Source organism: Poecilia reticulata, chromosome 13, assembly GCF_904066995.2.
Source record: "Poecilia reticulata chromosome 13, P_reticulata-male-v2, whole genome shotgun sequence".
NCBI lineage: Eukaryota > Metazoa > Chordata > Actinopteri > Cyprinodontiformes > Poeciliidae > Poecilia > Poecilia reticulata.
In genome coordinates, this window is record NC_088842.1 from 24620877 (window position 1) to 24646545 (window position 25669).

The following is a 25669-nucleotide window of genomic DNA, read 5'->3' on the forward strand; positions in this document are numbered from 1 at the left end:
CACAATGTCATGGAAAAGTGAAATATGTCTAAAGAATAAGCAGTTTTTACCACATTTCCTGTTTCAACTGTCTGATGCTGCCATAAAGTCTTACTAGGGATCATGTCTTCATGTCAGTAATCTAACTGCAAACTTCATTTTACCTGTGCTGCTGTTTGAAACCTAAAAAGTCAGATCTTTATCCAATCCATGAACGACCAATTCGAAAGCAGTGCCGGCTCGCGTTAACAGCAGTCTGGATTAACTACTTTCAGTAACAAAGATGTTCAAAATGAAATTAGAGGAAACACAAAGCTGTGAGAATGTATTCAAAAGGAAAATGTCTTTTTGAAGATTCTAGAGAGCGAGACTTAAAGCAGATAACGGGAAGGCCGAGCAGAAGACAATAAAGTTGCTTTGTTTTATCCTTTTGAGCTTTCAGCATCTCTACCAGAAAACATGATGGGTTTGAAAATGTTGGCAGATTATCAGAACTGCTGACTGTTTAGTAATGGTAGCCATGCGAACAATGACTTTCACTAAAATAAGATCCTAAAGACATAAAAATGACAAGACTGTATTTGTTTAAAATACGACTGAAATCAGAATCAGCTAAAACCTGAATTGACAGAATAAACTTTACAAAACATGAAGTTTGAAAATCAGCTAAAATCCTGTTTGGTGCATCTCTGACACTGCAAAGTGTTTAATCTCCAGAAGACCTTCAGTGAACATAAAAAGATATCCACTCAAACACCAGAGCATTGCAAAGAACAATAACAATATTTTCTTTATTTTTGAAATAATATCAGATGCAGCAAACAAATATATTTATTTTTCAATCCAAGGTGGCTATATTTGAATAATTACATTCAGCCAAAAGAGGAAGAAAGGTATTAAAAAGAAGAAAAGAGACTGAAATTTGGACGGAGGTGAGGGGTAAGGAGATGTGTTTGACTGATGCAGATGGTGAAATGGATCCCTTGTAGTGTGGAAAACTACAATCAACTCAGGTCATCTTTCCTTTAACCCTGTTAGTGCCCACCTTGCCCTCTCTTAGGGGACTCTAGTATGGCTTTGCTCTCTGAACTCTCTATGGTAAGTCTTATTTTTGGTCATTTCAGTCTGATGTGAGTCAAACACAGACCGTGAATATCCGTCATTCACTTCCTGTTGCACTTTTTACTTACTCCTGGTTGTGTTGGCCAATTTTGACCCAATAATCGCTGATAGGGTGTGAGGAGAGCGGTCCCCCGGCCCATCTGCTTTGTTCTGAAATGGTAAGTCGGTTACAAGGTGATGGGGGCACTACCACCATGTGAATATTTATGCCGGCCTCCTGCTTCGCACTGTCTGACAGATGTTCTGATGTCTTTTTATAGCACTGGTTCCCTCAGCTGATGTCACACACACACACACACAGTCACACATATAGTGAATCTGGAGCACTTCTCTCTGATAAGTATCCAATGTCACTACTTGCCTGAAGCAACAAGCTAAAACTAATTGCCCAGGGACATTCTTGCAAGCAAGATGGAACATGTTAGGATAGAAAGACATGTGTCTCAATGAAGGGAATGAAGGGTTTCCTGTTGTTCTGGGCCACAAAATCTCAAACACTTTTTATACAGAGAGACAAGAACGAAATTAAAAGTTGGTGTGGAGTTTTCTGGGACAGCTGACCTCAAAAGCTGCCGCTTAGAAACTTGTGCTGGTGACGAGGGTCTGGGGAGAAAGTCGGGAGAGGAGAGAGCAGATGGATTGAAGGGGAAAAGGGAGAACAAAAAACGACAGAAGGGAGAGAGAGATACACGTCTCCTGAAGTTCAGTCGTTCTTGTAATTGCAGGCTAATTGCCTTTTGGCAAAGGTAGCACTAAGACGCCCATCTATTTACGTAATAAGCCCCCCTGTGTGGAAGGAAGGAGCAATAGACGGACAAAAAAAAAGAGCTGGAGCAAAGGACAGAAACAAAGAAAGGCGGGATGGAAGAAGGGAAAATGACAGGATGGTGATGGAAGGATGGAGAAAAAACACATTCATCAGGCTGTCTGGTGTATCAACGGCACATCTTCTGCTTCTATCCATGTGAGTACAAACTGTTCTCTTGGTGATGAATGAACAGAGTCACAGTTTTCAGAAGTATAAGATCACAGCACATACATGTAGATGTGAGAAACACAGAAAGTCCAAGGTGCCCGTCTTTACTTGGAGAAGCCGCAAGGACATTCAGATAGACATGCAGAGAAAAAGCGTGCACAAGAGGCGCTCAGAGTGAGCTGATAAACAGAGGAGGAAAAAGGGGGACGGTTGTGAGACAATGGGACGGTCGCGTCACCGCGCTTGGACAAAAGCGCGAACTCGCTTCGCCAGCGTTGCCCAGCTTTTAATGTCAAGCAAAAGGACAGTGACGCTGCAAGCTCTCATCACTGCATGGAGATACAACAGGATTTCCTGATGCCTCTGTCTAAGGGGTACATATTACTCTGATCCCTGTTTGGGGGGATGGGAGTTGAACTGTGGTCTTAGAGACACCGAGGAGGATGTGACGATAGTCATGCAGTTTGAGAGGTCAAAGGTGATGTATGAAAGGCACAGCTTCAATGGTTCCCCCTGAGTTTTCACGGTTTTGCCTAACTCTTAACACTAGCATTTGCTATTTTCTGTAAATGAGGCAATGTCAAACCTTAGTTTTAGTTTAATCCATCGAAACCAGAAAAAGTTAAGCCTCAAACAGGAGATGACCTACCCCAAAACATTGTTTTAAAGGGAATCGCTGCATTGGAGGGGATTTGGAATTAATTCACTGTGCAAGCTGGGAGCGCTTGCTGACATCTTACGAGACACAGTCGGACACACAGTTTCACAAAATCTCAAAATACAAACACACACATTGAGGCTTCTTTGAACAAAAAGCATAGAAGTGGGGATCAAGTCTGTGCTTGAATTATGTTGTACTGTAGAAAATGACGACTCACTCCAGGGTTTCTCTTGAACATATGCACACATGCAGGGTGAGAGTGAAAGAGGAGTGGTGCTTGTACATTTAGGCATGGGCCGGTAGCAGGTTCTCAAATGATAACCCTGGTTTCACAGTGTCATGATGTTTAAAAAAAGGATTTATACAAACATAGCAAGATTGAACCACTGTGATTTAAATAAATTTTAAAAAGCAACAATTTATTCCTACTATGGTAAAATAGCAATGTTAGTATAGTTAATATCACTACTTCATTTTGATACAAGTGCACAAACATTTATCAAATTTTAAATTATGTTAAATTATGTTTTCATGCCATCTAACTAAAATTAGTTGCATTGACCCTAAAGCACTAAACATAAATATGAGTTCTGCTAACTCACTATACTGTTGTAGCATTTAACATGAGCTAATGCTAATGAGCAAGAGCATTAAATTCAACCATATTGATACCATCATGTGTTGCAATGTATCGCCCTCAAAATGGTGAGATTTGTTGACCATTTTGAGGCTCAACAAATCTGAAAGTCAAATTTGCTGAGCCTGAAATGATTCAGACCACTTTATAGTTGCTGAGTATTGCTAACTCTGTTGCTGATTGACCACAGCAGGACTTTGGTCAGAAAATAGGGAGGACATCAGTTCACTGTAAGGCTGCAGACTGTAGCTCTACAGCAATTCGCTCCGGGTACAGAATAGACGCCATCTGCTGTCCTAGACGCCATCTGAACAGTCCTCCATCACAGGTGGAGGAATATGGAACGGTCTTCACCCACTTCAAAATAAGAACATGAATATAATCATTAACTACTTGAAGAATTTGTAACAGTCGATCACCAAATCTCGGATTTTATTCCAGAACAGTCAAATAAATTAGTGCTTCATGATTTATCTGGAAAGATTTACATAGGGGAAGCTAAGGGTACTAAATGTTTTCAAAGTTAACAAAAATGCTAAACAAAAAACATTTGCTTTGGAAATTTTCACTCGGTTTGACAAATACTATCTCAAGGTACTTTAATAACGATTTTAACCCATCCCAGAGAGTATCTCCATTTTAGAAGTTAATGTAGTGTCTAAATATCTAAGCTGTTAGTATCTGGTCTAAATACTAAATGCTAACAAGATGTTCATTTATATGACTTTTTATCAAGGACTTTGAAGCAATTTATGGTGGTAAGCTACATTGTAGCCATAGCTACCATCGGGTCCTCTGACAACCACAAGTAGGCAAGGTGAGGAAAGTTTCCTGACTAAGGACACAATGACTGAAGCAGGGGGACTAGGATTTGAACCAGCAACTCAAATCACATCATTACACCAAAATCTCATTTTATAAATGGATAACTTTTATAAGGATTGAGGCAAATGAATGTCACTGAATGATTATTTGGCATTTTGTATGATTTATTAGATTTTTTGTTGTGGACCTCACAGATTTTTTATTCAAATTTTAAGCTTAGACTACCTAAACTTTAGCAGAAGTATGACAGAAACATTTAGCTGTTTTGAAAGTGTAACGTTTTGGTACCATCAACCAGCCCATGCCTACGTGCGTGTGGGAATGAATGCATCCATGCTCTGGTTCAATGGGATTTCCTGAGTTGCATGAAAGACATTTTCTCTCAGGTACATCAACATGGAGAGTATGAAGTAGGCTCTTAACGTGTCACATTACATGCCTTTTTGCAAGCATTATAGAAAGGGAGAGTACAGAATAAAAAGGCAAAGCTTTTCAAGAGTCAACATGAGAAGAAAAGATGAGTATTTAGAAGTTTTTAACCCTTGTGTTTAGAAATGGGGTCCAACCGACCCCACACACGTAAAACTTGCATCATTTGCCACAGTCCTCTACGTTTGCCTCAGTCCTCGCACGCACAAGGGTTAAATAAACAAAAAATAACAGAGCTCTTCATGAGGATCATGATAAATGGCAAAAAACCGTATCACAGTATCCTCTTTTGAAAAAAAAAACAAGAAAATTTCACATTTGTATTGTTTTTTGTTTTTTTTTCCCAGTAGACTATATCACACAGTGATAACAAAGAACAGGAGAAATCTACAGCCACATTAGCTTCGTGCAAAGACCACATACACTGGCACGCCGCATAGGCAAGGAGATCAAAGCAAGACAACGCATACAAAAATATAGAAAAATCTCCAAATGCAACCCATCTCTGCACAGGAAAATAGGTTTCTGTCGCTTGTTGCCAAACATCCGTCGTTGAGGCGTCGCTTCGGGAACTCTCTCTTTTTGTGTTTCCAGTGTCCCTGCTGCGAGTTTTTCTTTTTCAAGAGCAAAGTTCAGGTTTCCTCCACAGAAAACACCGGGGAACACAGAGCGGCTGTTCATCAATATGCCAGCTGTCCATCATGATGATGACATGAACAACAACATGACTGATAGAAAACTAGTACATCAAAAGCATATCATTTCTGTCATATCATTTGGAACACATGAAATTTTTTTAAAATACATACCATTTCCTGTCACTTTGAAGACATTCCAGCATTTGCTCATAATTGACAGTGACAGGGTTAAATAGTTTGGCATACTCAGCAAGCCATGCCCAGAAGGATGCTATTTACTCTCTTGCAAAGGATGGGGGAAAGAGGTTAGGAGATGAGGGATGGGGTGAGGACAGGTGCCAGGGCCTGCTCACTCATTATAGAGAGAGAGAGAGAGAGAGAGAGAGAGAGAGAGAGAGAGAGAGATGGGCAGGGGTGATACAGCACAGCTGAGATTACAAAAACGTGCTCGAGCCCAGGTCAGCCCATTGATTTCAGCACTTGCAAAAAACATGCAGATATAAGTCAGAGGTTTGGACTCTCGGTCGATCCGTCTGCCTGGAGCAGAGTCTTTTCACCGCACCGAAGAAGCCGAAAAACTGTGGGCGTCATACCCGAGAGTTAGTCCCTGGACTGACCGCGCCTAGTCCAGCCCTCGCCGTTCTCACACTGATGAAAAAGGATTGTTTGGACGCCTTCGAAACAAAAAAGTGTCAACACGTGGAATGGGGGCAAAGCACTTAACGGATGGAGAGGAGAGCTGAGATGCTGCGAGTATAAGGCAAAGACAGATGATTTACACATCATTCAAAAGGTTCAAACTGTTCAGACACCGTGACGAAGAGGGGAAAATGAAGAAGCCCCTCCCCAAATACTGAGATGAGAAAAAAAGGAGTCATTGGTTGTTCGGCTCTTCTGCTCTCTCCTCCAGTTCCTCCTCTTCCTCCTCCTCCTCGTCGAGGGAAACAACCCCTGAGGAGGCCACATCGGACACCCTCCTGTGTGGGTCGTAGTCAGGAGGATACTCCACCCCCTGACCCTCCGCCTCCTCCTGGCACACAGTGCCTTCGTAGTCCTTGCAGGGGGTGTCATCATCCTCACCAGGTGACAGATACGTTTCAGAGTAAGACATAGAGTAGCAAGGAGAAACCTGACCTCCGTAGGACCTGCTGCCCCGCCCACCCCCACTCAAGCTGTGGAAGCCACAGTCTCCCCCACCAGGCCCACTATGTCCCACCCTCTGAAGTCGGGCCAGCAGCTCCTCCCCTCCGTGCAGCGCAGACAGGATCTTTGCAGCAAGTTCAGCTGCGTTGTTTTGGGCGTGATTACCGCGATGAGTCCTCAGATCGCGGAGCAGCGGGTGCTGCTCGTCGAGGCTGCAGAGGCTGGAGCAGAGCGTGTCCGGAGAGCCCGCCGTGGGGGAGGGCTCTCTGCTGCCACCGCCCTCGCCGATCCCTCCTCCGCTCTCGGAACAGGGCCTTCGCATGCCCAGGTGCTGGCAGAGCTGGCTGTGGATCAGGTCCTTTAAGTACGGCGGATAAGATGACAGTTCTAGAGAGAGCAACACAAACTGTAAGCATGAAGTCTTGAAAGAACAACAACGATGATACAGTAAAGAGGAAGTAAAGCTAGTTCCTTTTTTTGGGATGTTGCAATAAGAAATATGTATACCTATTAAGCTACTCCCAGAGAAGACTTTACAGAGGGTCTCAAACGCTAGTCTTCAAGAGACGGGAGTCCTGCAACTTTTAGATGTGTCCCTTGTCCTACACACAGGAATTAAATGGTGAAGCTGCCTCACTAGCATGCAGTCAAGCTCTACTGACCTGTGCTAATGAACTAGTATTGGAGGCAGGTGTGCTGAGGCAGGGAGACGTCTAAAAGGTGCAGCACTGGCCCTTGAGGACTGGAGTTTGAGACCATAAAATGCTGCAGCTTTTGGTCAAATGCACCTTTGTTTTCTTTGTATCTCAAGATTCACGTAAGGATTTCATGGAGATAAAAATCTTAGAATGAAAACAAAACGGCATTAAGAAGAAAGGGCTTTGCAAAAGCACTCACAACCTTTGAAATGGGAACAAGGCCTTTTATACTAATTCAAAATATCTATAATTAATAAAACACCTGGAGGCTTGAAAGACAGCTGTGAAGTAAAACTGGAGCTTTAAGAGTTTTAGCAACTTGGCTTACATTTCCTCAAGAGTCTATTGTCATCACCCACAGGTCTGCATGCGTGAGATCCAACTAAATATGGTCTGCCAGAAGGTAAGAAGCTACTGGTGAATATATGAATGCTATTAACTGCAGTGCAGTGCATTGGCGGATGTGTGTAATGAAGATGAAAGCTCCGGTGCACACACTGCCGAGTGCCTTTATAACCCACTAACACACAATGCCCACACAGATGCTGCCTCTGCAGCAGAGGAAATGATATTAAACTTGCAGGAGGGCTATCAAATTGCGCAGACAAACAGAAAAATGTCAGGAGAGGATGAAAACTGGGGCACTGGGACAAAGAGAGAGGGGGAAAGGAAAGAGAGATGGATATGGGAGAGGGTGTCTAATTCAGCTTTGAATCAATGAGGTTTGATTTAGCTGCTGTGTGCGTGTGTGTCTGTGTCTGTGTGCGTGTGTGTGTGTGTATTTACCTGTGCTCTGCGTGGTGGGCTCGCTGGCAGGCAGAAAGTCTTCATCATATGAGTCATCATTGGACTCGTCGCCGTCCACAGAGGACCAGGCCCTCAGCTTAGCCTCGGCGATGGCAAACTGCTCTGCCACACCTGCAGACACACAAACGGCACACATGAGCTCGCACATGCACGCAGGGCAATTACACGGTTGGCATAGTAACAAGGAGGCTGCATTGTGCCTCGGCGTCATCTGCTGCCTGACTGACAGATCTGTGTGAGGTGCGGTGCACAATGTGGCATCAGAGTGGACACGCGACAGCATTCCCAATACAGTCGGGGTTCGTCAGCCGTCACCTGGCTGGTGCAGTTAAGATGGATGTCGCTTGGTGTTTAGTTGTGCTCCGTCAAGTTGAGACTGTGAGCTGGAGGAGGTACAGAGGAGAAGTGCCAGCTCAATCTGTGAGGGAAACGTCTGTGAAAAGAGCTAGATTTGTGTGTTTCTAGTTTCTATAAAGGTTTCATCTCTTGAATCCTTTCTAGAAAGCATTAAGAGTCACATCCAATGCAAAATCATAAGGCAGAGGAGTGAGGAGGAGGGTGAAACACAATTCCAAACCGACCTAAAAAAACCCCAAACAAAACTAAGTTATCAGTTGTAAAGGACATCAATGTGAATAATCCTACTGTCCCAGATCGGTCTGAACATTTCATTAGTCTTTAGCTTAGAATTAAACATCAACTCCAAAGACCAGATGAAATAGATCAACTCTTTATTTTTGTTCCTAGAGAATCTCTGTCACTTAAACTAGGCTGACAAATCTATCAACTTAATGACTGCAGGTTTTAAAGGAAGAGCGTCCATCACCAAATGATCTGGTTGTGTTAGGGCAAAACATTTACACCTTACAAGCACAAGCATGTCGTAGAAGTGGAAAGCCAAGAGAGGATGCATGTTTGTCTGTGTATATTTATTTATTGTGTAACTATGGCTCCCATGAATAGCCTTTAAGATCTGAGTGACCTATCTTCCCCAATCAGGAGCAGGAAGTCACTCACTTGTTTCCTTAATGTCACCCTGCTCCCCCTCCTTCCTCCTACCTGCTCTGTATTCGCCCCTGTTCTCCTCCATGTCATGCCTTCCTTTCAATCGTCTCCCTCTGTAAAATCCTCCATCGAATCACCTGGCTCTCGTGATTCCTCACGTTCTCTCTTTTTCTCCTCCCAGCAGTCTTTTGGACCTGTCGCTTTCCCCTGGTTTAGATTTTCCTCTCCTCAGGCTTCATCTCTTTATGTCTCCCTGTCGGTCTCTTCAGCTCAATGCTCAGTATTTTGCGCCGTTTCCCGCAGGGAAAGAGATCGATGCTCCCATTCATCCCTCACTGTGGCTGGACCCTGAACCCTCCTCACAAACAGCAGCACATCCTCCCACAGACGGAGCTGAGCTGTGCAGGGTGAGCTTTAGATCTAGAAAGTAGCCATTCACATGCCGCTAACATTCATTTTAATGTCACCAATGCACACAACCAATACAAGGAATTTAATAGCAAAGAGTGGGCGCCCACATGAAACACACGTTTTGCAACTCTTACATGATAAAATGTAGGAGGTGTTTGGGATTGATACTATTTTTAATCCTGGTGTGTGAAGGAGTGGGTTTTCAACCCTATTCAGTTGTGACATATTGTGTTTGCAGGATAATATCCCAGCTTTCTTGGACTCAAATGTTTGGGAGAATAGTGGAAACACCAGGAGGGTTCACTGTTTTCAGCCAATCGATTTCCTGATCTGAACATTTTAAGACGGAGGGCCAGCAGTGTGGTGAGCCTGCAGACATCACATTATCAGCATCTTGCCGTCGTCAAAGAGAAAGCATTTTTCTCTTTCATTTCACTGACATGGTTGACAGTTGAAATAAAAACATAAACCGTTTTTAGCTCAGATAGGAATGCCAACAAATATTTACAGTATTATTACCAAATGTCACAAAATGAGAGAGAGAACTGCTCGTCAAATTTCCCATTACTTCTTAAATATTTGGCCTTCAAAACTGTTTGACTAATATTTAGGTTATCAACAAGCATCAACAAGTCTTACGCATCATAGGTTTATGGTAAACACAATATTTTCATTCAATTGATCACTGCCTATTTTTGCAGCATTTGGAAAGTTGTTGCTTTTCTAGTTGATTTAAATGCAACTGGGTTACGTTGTACATTTGTAATTGTTGATGCAGACACCACGACACCATAAAACTGGCATCTTTACTCAATATACTACCTGCAGTTTCCTGGCTGTGTCAGTCACTGCATATCTGCCTCTTTCATTCATCTCTTCATTCATACAAAGTGTAGAGTAGAAGATGTATTTGTCTCAGTGTTTCAGCAGAACATCACCCTCTGCATATTCAGTTCCCTGGTTGCCTCCTACACAGACACTCACAAACAGTACACCAGAGTGTGTTCTGGCTCACTCACTCACTCACACACACACACACACACACACACACACACACACGCACACGCACACACACACACACACACACACACACACGCACACACACACAAACACACCAAACACTTATCACATTTTTGCACATGTTGACTTTATTCTGTAACTTGAACACGAATGTTCACTCGCCGTCACGCCATCGGTGGATTGCAACTTGACAAAAATAATAAGAGTCAGCGCCACTGGCAGCAACTTAATGAAGTGGGCGCCACTGATGAAGCAAAGCGAAGAGACGGCTCTGTGCAGTTCCCATGCAAACATAACACCAGACCATGAAGAGTACTGGTGTCATTTTCTGCACAAATCATGATACTCTCAGGATACGACTTCATAAAAAAAGAATTTATTAAGCCTTTTAGATGTCAGGATATTTTCAATAAAAACTTATGAGCTAAGTAAAAATATTTTGTCGCTGCATCTTTCAGGACAGTGATGAAAAACAAATGTCTAAATCAACACAGAAATGTTTCGCCACTATAAAATCAAGCTTTCGCCATGGACATTTTTGTCCTGAGACATAAATACTACAGAAAACCTGTGAGTTGAGCTGAAGTGATGAGAGCACAACAGAGGATGTCAAGAAAGATTGTGAAGAATAGTCAAAGAGCCTGAAATGGCATTGAAGAAAAATACATCTAAGTGCGTAGTGGTGCCAATAATTGGACCACCAGTCGTTTTATTGAGCAATTATGACTTAAAATGGGATTTTTCACCTACTACTGAACAAATACACTTGAATTAATGGATACATTTTGAGATTACACTTTTTATACTATACATCTTTACCAAAGCAGCAATAAATGTCCTTACGTCTGTGAGGGGAGAATAATAATAACAGTTGATAAATGTGTTAAGAGAGGGGCCTAAAGGAGCAGAGATGTCCTGTGGATGATTATACCCTAAAGATTAAAGCACAAGGGAGCAGAACAGAGAAGGCATAGGGGAAAATTGCTCAGTCACGGCAGCACTAGCCAGGGGCAAAACCTTACTGTGCAAATTAACCTTGAGAGTCTGCATTGCAGGGACAGAGCAAAAGAACGGATAGAGAGCAGACGGCAAGTGACAACGACTGAAAAAGAGGTATTACAGAGGGCAAAAAGGAGCATTACAGGGAGGGACAGCGTAGGTAGAAGAGCACAAAGATGAAATAATGAACAGAAAGGGCAGGAGGGATGAAAGAAAAGCCAGAGACGAGGTTAGTCGGTAGCAGAAAGAGGACACAGATGTGCTCTAAGTGAGTGCTTTCAAAGATAAACAAATCTTACACAGTCTGAAGAGAGGGAAGAGTTAGGGTGAGAAAAATTCAATAAAGTCATTCTTTAAAAAAAATGTGTAAAACGCATGTTTGTTCTTTTTCTTGGAGTGAAATTAATGGAGTGAAAAGTCATTAGGTGGCAACACTTTCTTTGAATGTTTAACATGAAGGCCAGAATGCACACGTGCAAAAGTCATCCCCAACACGCTGATAATGCAGATTTATATATGTGTTGCATAACATCTTAAACTATCCATGAAAAATAAGATATTTTATATAACCATTTATACAAGTCAAAAGCTTAACATTCACAAGTGAGAGTGAAGTAGAGATGTAAAATAATTGCGAAAAAGGTTGGAATTGGAGCGTTGTGCGTCACTGACAATATTTAAATGATGCTTCCAACACTTCCTACCTCATTATCAGTGCTTCTTTCAATCAATCAATCAATCAATCAATCAATCAATCAATCAATCAATCAATCAATCAATCAATCAATCAATCAATCAATCAATCAATCAATCAATCAATCTCTATTCCAGACACAAAAAAGGTCCATAGTAAAAAGGTAAAAACAAATCCACTAACAAACTGTGTGACAGTTATCAGACTAGATAAATAATTGAATGACAAATAATGGCATTTCTCATATGTTGAAATCACACTGATGAGTCGTTTCTACTGCCTGTTCGTTGCAGGTCCTGAAGATGTCACATAATAAAATCTGTGAAGTACTGTAAAGTAAAGCTGTCAAATACTGCATGCTGCAGATTATGTCAAGCAAATATTATGATCATTCAAGATGTATTGACAGGAAATAGCAATGCAGCAGAGGTTTATGTTAACATGTAATGTCCGTGTGTTTCAACCGATTCTACAAAGTCACATGACTCTGCTGAGATGTGAATCAGGCTGAGATCCAATAACAGTAATATGCAGGCAAGCCAATCAGATAGTGATCAGTTTACTTTGATTTCTACAAGCGTCGACCTTTACAACATTAATTTAGACTAATTCATTCATTAGATAGATTTAAATGTGTTAAAATGTTTTCAGTGCAATGAACTGGATTTCTTTGTCATACCTTTGTATCTGCATATTTCTGGTAGGACCGTAAATCAGGTGCACAAGCGACATTTGATAAACTATTGTTGTGTGCAGGTTGTGCAAAAGCCTGTTACTGAAACTACTCCAACCTAAAATACCATCTCCATGCAAAACATTTGGGAGTAAACACAGACGTCTCGAATGCTAATGTCAGCATCCACAGTCCATATTTCTAAAGAAGAATTTTCTCAAAAAAGTTAAATAAATGATCAGGGATCCCTGAAGCATTTTGCACCAATCTGATCGCCGAATAACTTAAATAACAGATTAAAAACAAACGTCTTTGTTGCTGAGCTCATGTGTATATATTCGATAATTTAGCAACATGAAGGAGGTTTTAAATGAAAATATTGCTTATTTTGTCAAGATATAGTTTTCAATTAAAATGCAGTTAGTTTTGATTTATTAGTTAATAACAGTCCCTGCAATTAACTTGATTAAAATTTTTTATCACTAAATTAAAAATTTGTGTTTTTTTCTTTCAGAAATGGCACCTAAGTACATATTTATTAGACATATTTCCACATAATTGTTAAAAGAACCTTAGCATCGTTAAGGTCACCAAGAGTTTATTTTTTGTAAATAACTCTTCTACCATCCACCAAATAATAAACATAAAGATTACCAGCAGCGAAGCGTGCTTCTTGCTCTCCCTCAGTGAGATCAGAATAAGAGTTGAAGTCTGACTCCAGAGCTGCCGGAGTGTCCATGGGCTTGCACCATCCCTTCCACTCTATCAGATGGGCCACTCTGCCCTGCGCCATGGCTGTAGGCTTCGTCACATGGTCCTTGACCACCTGCGAAATACCTGAAGGACACATATATCAGGAGTTATTCTAAATCAGGTCCAGTACGTGCATGCAGAGTACATTTGAGTGTATTACAGCAAGTTGTTTTTATGAACCGTTGCACTTACCATGCAGAGAAGATCGCGCTAGAGCAGCAATCTCTTGAATGGTAAGAGCTCTTCTGGATTTTGGTAGCATTTCAATGGTGTCATCAACATTCACCTGAAATGAAGAGAAATAAATGAGTGGGCCTTGAACTCGCTCAGGAGCTCAGCAGAAATGTGAGCCACATCTCAATACATCCTGCCCTGACTCAGAGGAAAACCCTCTGCTGCCTGTTTGGTGCAAAGGAGAATCCTGTTGCTAAAGCAGCAGGCACACTTTAATGTTCTTTAAAAACTCAGGAATTTTTCTTCCCCGTCCACAAATACACACACTTTCACACACACACACACACACATACAATCTTGATAAGTGCAGGGACACATTCCTGCTTATTTGTATTGCTTTGTGAATGCAGTTCTTTGCAATGACGTTCAAACCACTTGTATATTTACACATTTTATAAGAGTGGAATGTGACACAGTTATGTGATCCATAAATACAAAGTAATAAATCCTGCCATCATTGTAAAGCAATACCTGTCAGCTTAGCTAGATTTTGTAGAAATCTCAAATTGACTTGAGTCTGGACTTTGACTGGACCATTCTAACACACTAATGCACATTAATTAAGAATATTGCTTTGTAGCTTGAGCTGCATTGTCTTGCAATTACCTCCATCCATCTCCCTATTAATTCTGATTGTAGAAAAGAACCGTCAGAGCAAGATTCTGCCACCACCACGTTTCAGTATTAGTTTTCCACTGTTTTCATGTAGAGCATCATCCTCTGCATATTTTCTGTGCTGCCTGTGATCGTGGCAGAAGGCTCGCCGGTCTTCCATGAAGGCTAGATTGACCATTGGCGTCTTGCCTGTCTGCTGTGTGCCTTGGTCTTCATGGTGCTGTTTGTTCTCTAACAAAAGGTGGACTCCATTTACTAAATAGATGACATCTAATCTACGTTAGTTGCACTGAATTCTGTTTAGATGCACAAGAGTGGAGTGGACTGAATAAAAATACATTTAATATAAGAGCTTAATATGTTGAAAACATCAAGAGATATACTTAGATGTATAATTGTATATAATTTGATGTGAAACCGCAAATATTCATCAATGGGTAGAGGCCATTGGTGCCACATGTTTTCTTAGACTGTAGACTAATTAGCAAACCTGCAGTTAGTTAAGGTAACAGTGATCATCCATTACAAATTGTCGTTATGTTATACAAATGCACACGTGAAAGGCCAGCAAAGCATAAAAAGGGCCCGCGGTGACATAGATTGGTTTATTTTTGCACACTATCCACACCCTGCTGCCATCCATGCAAACTGATTGGAACTAAATGGGTCTGGCGATTAAAACGGCATAAAAGAAAAGGATACAGCTACAGCTTAGCATCCAAACACTGTCTCACAAAGAATTCAAGATAAGCAGACAGGAGACAAAAGACTGACGCCATCCATCACTCCCGCCAGGCCTTGAGCTCTGTAAAGTCAAACCACAGAAGGAGTATCGGGTGTTGACGAGTTTCTTTGTCTGCCAACTCTAAATGGACGCACCTGTCCTCATGTGAGGGATGGACACATCAACAGTCAAAAGCCCTTTTCTAAGCGGACTCTTTCGTGTCATTAATGTGGGTCAATGCAGTCAGGCAGGGTGAATGATGTGACGGCTACGTGGAAAAATATTTCCACAAGCAGTAGCCGTGTTTATTTGTGGCAGCTTTTTCTGCAGCGGGCAGAAATTCGAAAAGCTACCAGAAAAATCTGAAGGTCAAAAGGAAGGAAAGGAAATAAAGTCTGGAAATATAAATAACTTTCTGAATCTGGGAAACACTAAATTCACCCTCCTGGAGTTCTCCAGACTATAACATAGAAGTCCAGATGTCTGAGTTTATTTGAAAGGAACATTCCTCAACTACTAAACTCCTCACAGAGTTAACTTTAAAACTGTTGAGTCACTCTGAAGTTAAATCCCATTCCCTACCATTCTCATTAACAGTCACCGCCGGCTGCACAGCGCATTTCATTTGCAGACACAAGACACAAATAATCAACTCAGGTCATCAAAGGCGCCACCCTGTCTTTGACCTTTCAATTCCTCCTAATAAAAACAAAACGGCGGCCTGAATAACAAACAACTAGCAGAATGCTCTTGAAGAAAACCCCTACACCATTAATGGGGATCCCAAGCTTGAGATTGTATCGCCTGCTGCCCAGAGGCGGGATAATCCTCTTGTGCCGCAGAGCAGCTCGCACATCTGAGGGGAGGATAATCTGGAGGAGACGTGACACGTAGCCGGGAGGAGTTTGGGGATGATATATTCTGCTTGGTCTTTTTTGAAAATTAAGGCTGCACTACTTAATGTTGTGTACCCTTAACAGAGTATATTTTATTTGTTTTCAAGGTGTACAGCTGAAGAAAAAAACCCAAAACATTTTCACTGTGTTGTATGGTATTAATGGAAACCCGCTGTCTTTTTCTGGCAATCGCATCAACATTTTTCATCCCTTTTTGTTTTTACAACAGAGCAAGACGAGATCAAGACCACAGAGCATAATTGGAAACAAGTATCTCACAGTTTGCAGGAAACCTGTGATCATGAAGTTTAATATACACATGAAGGACTATATAGACGTATGAATTATTTAAGGTGAGCAGAACCCTGAGCTCGTGGGTCATCTTTCTTTGGCTGACTCTGCTCTTCCTTCGATTCCCTCCCACCGCTGCTTCTCCCACTGCCCTACTGAACTGCAGAGCGACCAGAGAGGGAAACACATGGGCTGCACTCAGCAGATACAGTGCTACAGCAAATGCAGTGCGTCTATTAACACTGAATTCTCATGTTAATAATTAGATATGGTGGAAATGAAACTGTCTCTGCCATTAGAACCTCAAAATTCAGCATTTGTCTTTAAGCCACTATTCACAGAAGAAGAATCTATTGAGAGGTTAAATATTAGTGCGGCAGTCCACAGGCCATGAAGGGGACACAAAACTGAAAAACATTCGACTTTTTGACCAAAATGCAAAGCACTCTATGCAAATCTAACACTGCATATCGCTGTGGACATTCTCACTGTGAAACACAGAGGTGGCTTTATTATGCTTTGGGGTTTCTTTCAGCCTGTGGCTTCAACAGCATCTTACAAACTGTTATTGTGACAGACAATAACAGTTTGTTATTGTCTGTCACAATAACACATTTTGCTGGATGATAGATTGCCCTGGTAATTACTGCAATGATTGATTATATTGTTATTTGAGACCATTTTCAAGTAATAGCTGGCTAATGGCATAATTGCTTATTGCGACAGGCTTATTTGTAATCAGGCAAAATATGAAAAAAGTTCTTGGGATATGGAAAGTTTTGTAACTTTCCATATCGCTGTGGAAAGTTACATATCTTGTAACTTTCCAAGATGGACAACAGATGGACAAGTGAGTAAAAAAAGTCTTTCATAAATAATAAATTCTCAATATGGCTTTCACATAAATAACTTATGATACAGTAAACAATTAACAGTTTGGATAGGGACTGAAAAGAAGGAGATTGGTTTTTTTTAAATTATTATTTTAATTATTTTCCCAAGTTCTGCAGTTTTAATTAGTGAAACATTCTCTGGCTTCCTATTCAGCAAATATCAACTGTGAGAGAAACAGCAATGCTTCTTTATCCAGAGGCCCTTTCTCCTGCTGTAGGGAACCACTATTTGGAAGCCATTATGCCCAACCATCTGAGAAGGAGAGCCACAAACGCCCGCATGCAGATATCTGTTTCACACTGTGGAACGTAATGGGAGGATCTTTATTCACCAGCACATTTCTAGGATTCTCTCCATTTTTCTCTACCCTCTCAAACCCTCCCCCTCCTTCTCTTAACTTTCCCACAATTGGAACATTTCTATGGCAACCAGTCACCGTGGAACAATTCCTCTCTGCACGCATGTGTGGCTGATGTGCTGATGACGTCGCAGACTCGAAACGTCGGCGGACGACCGACCGCTGCAGCTGCTGCTCTCTGTGAGATCAGAGATCCTGGGAGGAGACGTGCATTGTGTGGGAAACAATCAGCCGTCAGAATGCATCGTTACATCAAGGACGCAGCATGTCTGTCTAGGATTCAGGGAAATGGGAGGCATTACAGAGGGCCACCCTCTGCTGTGATGCAGGGAGCTCAGCAGTCTAGCCAACTCCTCTTTCACAGAGGCCAGTGTTCAATAGCGTATCTCCTCTCCTTTCCAGAAGGAGGCAGAGGCTGGATGTATGTTCCTAATGGATCTCTTAAGCGTTACTAATCGCCGCCTGGCTGGCTCGCTGCACTACGTCAGACTCACAGATGGTGTGCAAAGATAAAAGGGACAGGTGGAGACATGATCATTTATACAATCATCATCACCATCTCTGTGCCGGCGATAAGCAGTCGTCTATGATCTACCACATGCAATTAAAGAGATGTAGAACTGTGGGGTGAAATGCCCCCATGATTGCCGATGAAATCACTCCGTTTATCTACAGTGTTGGGATTTATTGATTTCTTCTACCAATGTAAGTGTTTCAAATAGTCAAACAAACTTTTGTGTCAAAGATTTTGCTTATTAAGGGTAAAAAAGCAATTCAAAACAAACTGACCCATATGAAAAAGTAATCGCTCTGCTAAACCTAGTAACTGGTTGAGCCATCATTGGTAGAAACAACTCCCATCTAGTGTTTGCGATAACTGGCAGTGAATCTTTTTCACTGTGAAAAGTTTCAACCCACTCCTCTTTGCAGAATTGTTATAATTCATCCCCAATGTTTTGGGGCAACATGTTTATTATCCTCGTCTATTTTAATACAGAATCATTGATGCTGAGCTTTAATGAGCACAGTAAGGCCTGCAGTGCTTCAAAGGTTCTTGTTTCTGGGAGCTGCTGGAGAAGTTGTCAACATGATCTCCTGGGAAGGTTTACCATTGTCACGTGTTTACACCACTTTTCAGTAGCAGCTCTCACTGGAGTCCCGAAAGCTTAGAAACAGCTTTGGGACTCTTTCCAGGCTGATAAAATATCAATCAGGGCATTGGAGCAGACCACATGCCTCCTAAACACAACTCGAGTTAAATTGACTCTTGTGACAAAGAAAGCTACATCACACTTAAATCCTCATATTAAAAAATAATTGTTAATTATGCTAGATGGAAAATAAATAACTAGGAATCAACTGGTTCATGTTAATGAAAAGCAATAAAAGGGAAAGTGAACCCCAGGCTAAGATGCATTTTCTAAACTTGGATGGCTTCGTTAATAAGGTAATTATTCAATTTGGAAGGTTGGGAAAATAATTTCCCCTTCATACAGAGAGACTCTCAGCTTTGGTTACAGCTAATCTGGAGTAGAATATAATAAACTATATAGCAAATAGGGTTCAAATCAGATACAGTCTTTGTCATCCAAACGTATTCACACGTTTGCCATCCAAACGTGTGATGGCAAACGTGCCATCACAGAATTTGTTTTATATTCTGTATTTAATGGGACTTTAGAACAAGAAAAGAAAACATGGAAGAAGGAGTTTTGGTCTAATTAGACAATAATTACACTTTATAGCCTACTTGCAAAATTTTGAGTGAGGGAAAACTAAAATTGCAAATCGACAATGAACACACAACATCCTCACATTCAAACATGGACAGCATTACCTCTGCATGAGTTTATAAGAAGGTGGATGGGGACAAAGAGAGAAAATCTGAATCTGTAAAAAAACGTTTCTGCAAATTATTGACTGGGAAGGACTGTCACATTATAGATGATGATTAATCAGCATTGTGGAAAGCCAATGTATGTGGGTTTTTTTCCACGTCACAAATATGCATTATTTTTTGTGGCTTTATCAATTTATAAAAATCAACAAAATACATTTTGCAGCGTCGTAGTGGAACTAGTTAGCTTAAATTAGCTGCCCTTGTCAAGTTCATGGTCTGTAGAACCACACTAAATGTAAAGTCTGACTTCGATTAAAGAGAGAATTCAGGGCACCTCGCTGAAGTCCAGAGCACCTAGAGGTGCACCGAGTATCAGTCTGCGCGCCATGCAGGTCCGCGTGCTCCCCAGGAGCCTGACATCAGACATGGAGCTGGACGCGCTCCAGTCCACACGCAACGAACCATCAACCGCCACTGTCAGGAGGAAGAGAGCCACGTGAAGGTCACAGCAAGCACGTGGTTTAAAACTCATAGTGGCTCTGGACTTCATTCTCGCTCCAAAACCTAATTAAGGTCTGCATTTAAGGATTGGAATAGCACTTTAAGGTACTCAGAGGGTTCATAGTTTTCAGATATTTTTTTAAATTGGAGCAAGAATCAGCCATCCATGAGTTTTAAGCTAACCGTATGTACTGCTTTAGAAAAATGCTTTAAACTCCATGCCTCCATCAGGAACTCAGGGCAGTCAAAGCAACGACCAAAATGTAGCCTGATGGTGTCTTATCTCACTACAGTCTCACTGCAGTCCCTCCGAAGCAAACCGTTCACCAACTACTTGACACGATAGTGGATAAAACATTTTGTTTCAATCAGCTATTGTCTGTTTTAAATGAGGAATCGGATTGGGTATTGGGAAGATATCAGTAGATTGTATCATTTTTACACTGTAGACACGTGCAAAACCTGTTCAGGTTGGTTGTTTCAGAAAACTCTTCATGTGGTTCTGAAATGTAGCATTCTGTATGTGTAGCTGGTCATAAGTTGAAGGACGCTTATTATTGCAGCTTTTCTAGCAGAGACTGTGGGCTGTGTAGTGAGATAATTTGCTGAAGGGTGACTTCCATGCACCTTTTAAACCATGCTGTTCATGCGTTAAGCACCTTGACCTTTTCTTCTTTATAATCAAACGGTTTTTTAAAAGTGGGAGTTGTTTGAAGTAAATATTTGTCTGCTATAAGCAATATGACAGATTCTTTCAAAAGGAGAGGGAGCTTCTACTGAAAACTTCACAGAGTCTTCACTGAAAATATCCAAAGCATCCGTTGACCTTTAGGAGCGCACATTTCTTGTTAGTCCAATTCTTCCTGCAAACATCACGTAACAACCAACAGGTTTAAAACATCACTTTAATTAGGGCTGACTACATGAGTCAGTATCGTGTCGATGTGACACAATCCACAGTAGACCTATGAGTGCTGATCCACTGCACACTAAGAATCGAGTTTCCCATCCGCTGAGCATTTCAGCACCTGGACAGCTCCCATAGGCCACATGCTCACGCTGCCTCCGGCCTCCGCGCTCACCCTCATCAAATCAGATTTGGAGAAAAACAAGATTAGGAGAGGTGGGGCTCTAAATGTCAGTGCCTGGCTCTCCTTTCCAGCCCCTCTGCAGGCAGCCGTTTCTGGTTACTGTCTGTGAAAAGAACAACTCGCTCCATTAGCCACCAGCACCCATCTCAAACACTGATGACGGATCGCTCAGCCAATCCCTGCAACCCCCTCTCCTGTCTGGTCAAAGACTTGCCATTTAGCTCCATCAGCTCAGGTTGCCCACCTGGAGTATTCAATATGTGCCATTTAACTGGGTGTGATGAGATCCGTTGCCTGGGGGTGTATTGTGTTGAATCTAGGCCATCTCAATGAAAGTAATTGTGACGAGTGAGAGACACTCACATGTTTTCTGCAGCAGTTTTCAAAAACCTGGTGGTCACTGGCGATACCACTTACCCCTTTACAGACACAGATATATTCACTAGTGAGAATCAATAAGAGGCTTGATATAATTTTTTTTTTTATAATGTAGCACCAAAATATTTAGGGAGAAAAACAGCCTTTAATTTAAGCAGTGCAGAAATCACAGATTTTGACAAACTCACCCGTTTCTCATCTCTAAAAAATATCTTTAAAATAAGTGGAGCTGAAGCATTTTCAATTTCTTCTTTTAAGCAGGTTCTACTAACTCCTTGAATTCCCATTTCCTAAGGTATAAATAGGACGTGACAAAGTGGCCGATGCATTTTAGCCACTGGCTGCTGGCTGGACAACTGCTTATATTCATCTTGTCACCATGGACTGTCAGCACAATGCTAAGCAAAGTAAACAAACCTCAACAGCTGCAGCAAAAATGGCATCCTAGGGTCTCCATAACAACCATCACACAGTGTCTACATGAAAACCAGTTGCACAAGAAGACATTTTCTGTCCTACCATCATAAACATAAACATGTGGAGTTTGATCAATTCCACTCCTTACTAGTAAACTGATCAGAACATAGAGCCAAATGGACACAGAAATGGTTCCACAAAGTCAACATTCTTCCTTGGCCAAAGCGGTCTGAAGACTTCAATCCTACAGAAAACCTGTAGGGGGAGCTGGTGAGCAGGGACTGTAATAGGCTAAATATCCCTATTCTATCCAGATAACAAAAAGAACTGATAATTATGTATCAACTGTGACTTGGTTAAAAATATTTTTTTAATATTGGATTTGTTCCTGCAACTTAATTTAATGTAATAAAATCTAATTGATGATTTTTCAACTTTTTAATTTTTTTCGAGGATTTCCTTCTGCAATAAACAATAAATCTATTTTAAGGATTTCTCCACATCTTTAAAAAGAGACCAAACACTTCTTTGAGTCTCTGACATGTTATGCGCAACAAGCTGTATGAAAGATGCACGAATTTCTCACGAATCTCCAGCGGAGAGGACGGAGGTCGGTTTCTACCGATATTCCGCCAGAACCAGGATGTGCTTTAAGCTCCCGGGGTTGTGGATCATTGATCAGAATAAATCGAAGGGATCGTGCGGTATTTTGATCAAACGGGCCTCCAACTGAAATGGACACATTTGTAAATAACCTCGTTCTTCTGAGTGACGTTTGCAGCTGTGAAGTAAAATTAGTGGTCTTGATTTTTGATGTCAGTTGCGCTCCTGGAGAAGCGCTTCTTCTTTACGTGTAGTTTCCGTTGTCGTGGAAACTGCAGGAAGGGAGACCTCGGCTCGGCCGTGACGCCATCCCTTCCTCTTTTTCTGTTTTTTCCCTCCTGTCCTTTGCACTTGTTGGCTTTTAACCCCACTAGAAGTAGCTATAAGGCGGTAGAGTGATCCTATCACACATGCAGAGCAGCAAACAGGTGGCTGCTGTTCGCTGCCAGGCTGCATTGAGACGTGCGAGCGCCGGGGCTGCTGCTCGGTCTGGGTTTCTGAGACTGATGGACACGTCCTTTACGCACTCCGTGACAAGGAGACGCGGAGAAAGGGTGTCACAATCTCCATCATGGGTGTGATCAGTTTGGATTAAAAGGTTGTAGGCAATTAAAGGTCGCAGGAAAATTAGAGAGAAAACAACGTCTGTGTTTGTTTATTATGATTTGTTTATTATGAGACAGGAGCCATGGATCGATGATGTGGGTCGAGTCTGATGTCTGATTTCACGCGTGGAAGACAGGCGTCATAGTCTGGGTCTGGGTGACACAGACAAAGGTCCGCGGAGAAACTGAGAGCAAACTGGGGTCTCGTTCCTGGCAACCTTCACCCAGTAGCTGCATAAATGCTGATAAAATTATGATATTTTAAAGGTACTTAACTTGAACTCCTGGAACAACCGAGAGCGTTTCTAGTCATATAAAAGTCTCCGAGGATTTTGCGTCAACGAAGGAGCAAAGAAAAAAAAAGAAGCGTGGTCCTACCTTACAGCTAAACTGGGTCAGCGCGGTCAGAACCATGGTGTCAGGAAGCGCCTTTCACGAGCCTAACAGCCGTTTAAACAGTGAATCCATCCATGGTGTCAGCAGCCCCTCATACCTCAGTGTGTGTGTGCGCTTCTCACTAGCGGGCTCCCCTAACAGCGTCTCGCAACTCTCGTAGCATCGCGATGCTTAGGCTGCAGGATCCCAGCCCCTCGATGCTCACCGCAACCATAAAAGCGCAAACCCTCTTCACACACACACACGCACGCCCACCCCCCCCCTCCCACACACACACACACGCATGCATACGCCAAGTAAGCACACACATGAAAATACGCGTTTAAACTATAGAATAAAGTCTAACCCATACATGGTGTTTTACGGTACAAGAGTTGTTTTGGTGTCACTGAAGCCGAAAACCGCAATCGGACAGCCGGAATAAATAAAAGGTAAATTACATAATAAAAAAATTAATAAATAAATAGAGAGAGAGGTATATTTTAAATGTTTATTCTAGGAAACTTTGGTTTATCGTTTGTGAAAACGCCGAATTTTTTTCCATTTCATAAGACCAGTTAAAATGTGTTTTTAAATTCAGAAATGTTACGTTTCAAGACGGGAAAGACAGTTGTCCAGCAGACAGTCAATGACATCCTCCACAATGAGTGTAGTCAACAAAACATCCGTTTTAAAGAGGCAGGTTCTTCATATTGTGCTGTATCCAAAAGCATTAATGGAAAGTTGAGTGGAAGAAAAAGTGTGTAGTGGCTCAAAGGGCGAGCACAATCCCCTGGTGTGGAATGCAGCTAGAGTAAGAGCATCAAGAGATAACCAGGACACATTCAGGATTGTTATCGTCTTTGTTCTATGCCACTTCTGAAAAAAAAAAAAAAAACCATCAACTTGGCAATCGCTCTGAGACCCCAAATCATATAAATCATATGTATAAATGCATAAATCAAAAGTAATATCATAAAATGTTTGGCCACAAAGGTAAATAAACATTTTTATTGAATTTTTTGTTACATTTAAATGTGATAATGGTGCCACCAAGGGAAACCCTGGAGGGTGCAATGGCCACTGCCCATCTGCTCGTGGTAAAGGCTGTTTTTTATTTCCCCCAAGTTTCCCATTTCAACGATCAATAGAAATATTTGTTCAACTTATGCAGCTGTCTTTTTTTTCCACCATCAGGGTACCCTAACAAGGGTTCCGGCGTTCCACCCGACACTCTGCTGCAACCTAATCCGTTGCAGCAGAGTTTTGTATGAGCTGAACTAATATCCGGCTAAGCGCTAAAGTCTTTTGGTTTGACCTCATATCTTCAAGAGTTGACTGGCTCGCTTGACCATATCAGACTTTCCAAGTTCTGGTTTAGTGTTGATTGTTATTGGTGTGTGTGTGACTCAGCACAGCTGGAGTGTGTGTGTGTGTGTGTGTGTGTGTGTGTGTGTGTGTGTGTGTGTGTGTGTGTGTGTGTGTGTGTGTGTGTGTGTGTGTGTGTGTGTGTGTGTGTGTGTGTGTGTGTGTGTGTGTGCCATTGCTGAAAAAGCATGCGTCCAAAATCCACATGTAAAGCCGCTGCGTCGAGTTAGGATGCAGCAAAATGAATGCAAAAAACAAAACGAAAAGATAAAACAGGCTTCCTCCATCGTGCTTTTTTATTTTTCTTTCTTTTTTTTTTAATTCTAGGAGAGCAAGTTAAAGCACTTCTTACCAACAGGCGCTTTGGAGCTGATGCAGCCCATTCTCGCTGCTGCATGTAGACCCCCCTTTAGAAGCGTAATCTATTACATTTCTTCCCTCAATCATCCACGTGTAAAGAGACGCAGAGCGTACCTCACAGATGGAAAGCCTCCGTCCCTGTCCTCCGCAGCTGTGCTCACACCGCCGGACTGAAGCCTGTCGGACTGCAGGGGGGTCTGGCCATCACTTCTGCTCAGCTTGTTTCTTCTAAATCCATGCACATAAAGTTTTCTGCGGCTCTTCTAAAACCTCTTGTCTCCCTTTGGATCTCAGCATCCGCAAGGTTCAGCACCACAGCGGAGGGACAGCGCTCTTCTCTGCAGGCAGCAGTTAAGGTTTCGGCCCCGACCTGAGAGCTGCAGTGCTGTGTTTCTGTGCGTGTGCGCTCGGTGTTACTGGGGTTTTCTCCCCACTCTCCCTTACTCTCTGTCGAGCTCGGGCCACATTTTGGGCATTTATCCACTGTCTCTGCTCAGGGAGTTAAGAGTCGACACGCTGATAGAAAAACAATCCATGCTTATCCCGCTCTTATACAGCTTGCGCAGACTTTCCGCCCTCTGAATGTGTTTTTTTCTTGCTGTGTAGGAGCGGAATGAGACGGGATTGGCTGGAGTCACATGAGGGCGGA

General features: G+C 42.0%; 1 protein-coding gene across 5 annotated transcripts; it reads right to left on the reverse strand.

Annotated features, from left to right (window-relative positions):
* Positions 1-743: 743 nt before the first annotated feature.
* Positions 744-25593, reverse strand: fam131ab (family with sequence similarity 131 member Ab). 5 transcript variants are annotated; one of them, XM_017308227.2, is made up of 7 exons: positions 25135-25593; positions 25013-25067; positions 19657-19796; positions 13663-13756; positions 13372-13554; positions 7895-8026; positions 744-6797 (listed from the first exon to the last, which is right to left on the reverse strand). In XM_017308227.2, the coding sequence occupies exons 2-7, from the start codon at positions 25041-25043 to the stop codon at positions 6142-6144; spliced, it is 1236 nt and encodes a 411-aa protein (XP_017163716.1). In that variant the 5' UTR covers positions 25044-25067; positions 25135-25593; the 3' UTR covers positions 744-6141. The 5 variants fall into 5 exon arrangements, with proteins under 5 accessions (XP_017163716.1, XP_008424410.1, XP_008424409.1 ...); XM_008426188.3 differs by lacking the exon at positions 25013-25067; XM_008426187.2 differs by lacking the exons at positions 25013-25067; positions 25135-25593 and adding an exon at positions 23296-23524.
* Positions 25594-25669: the final 76 nt, after the last annotated feature.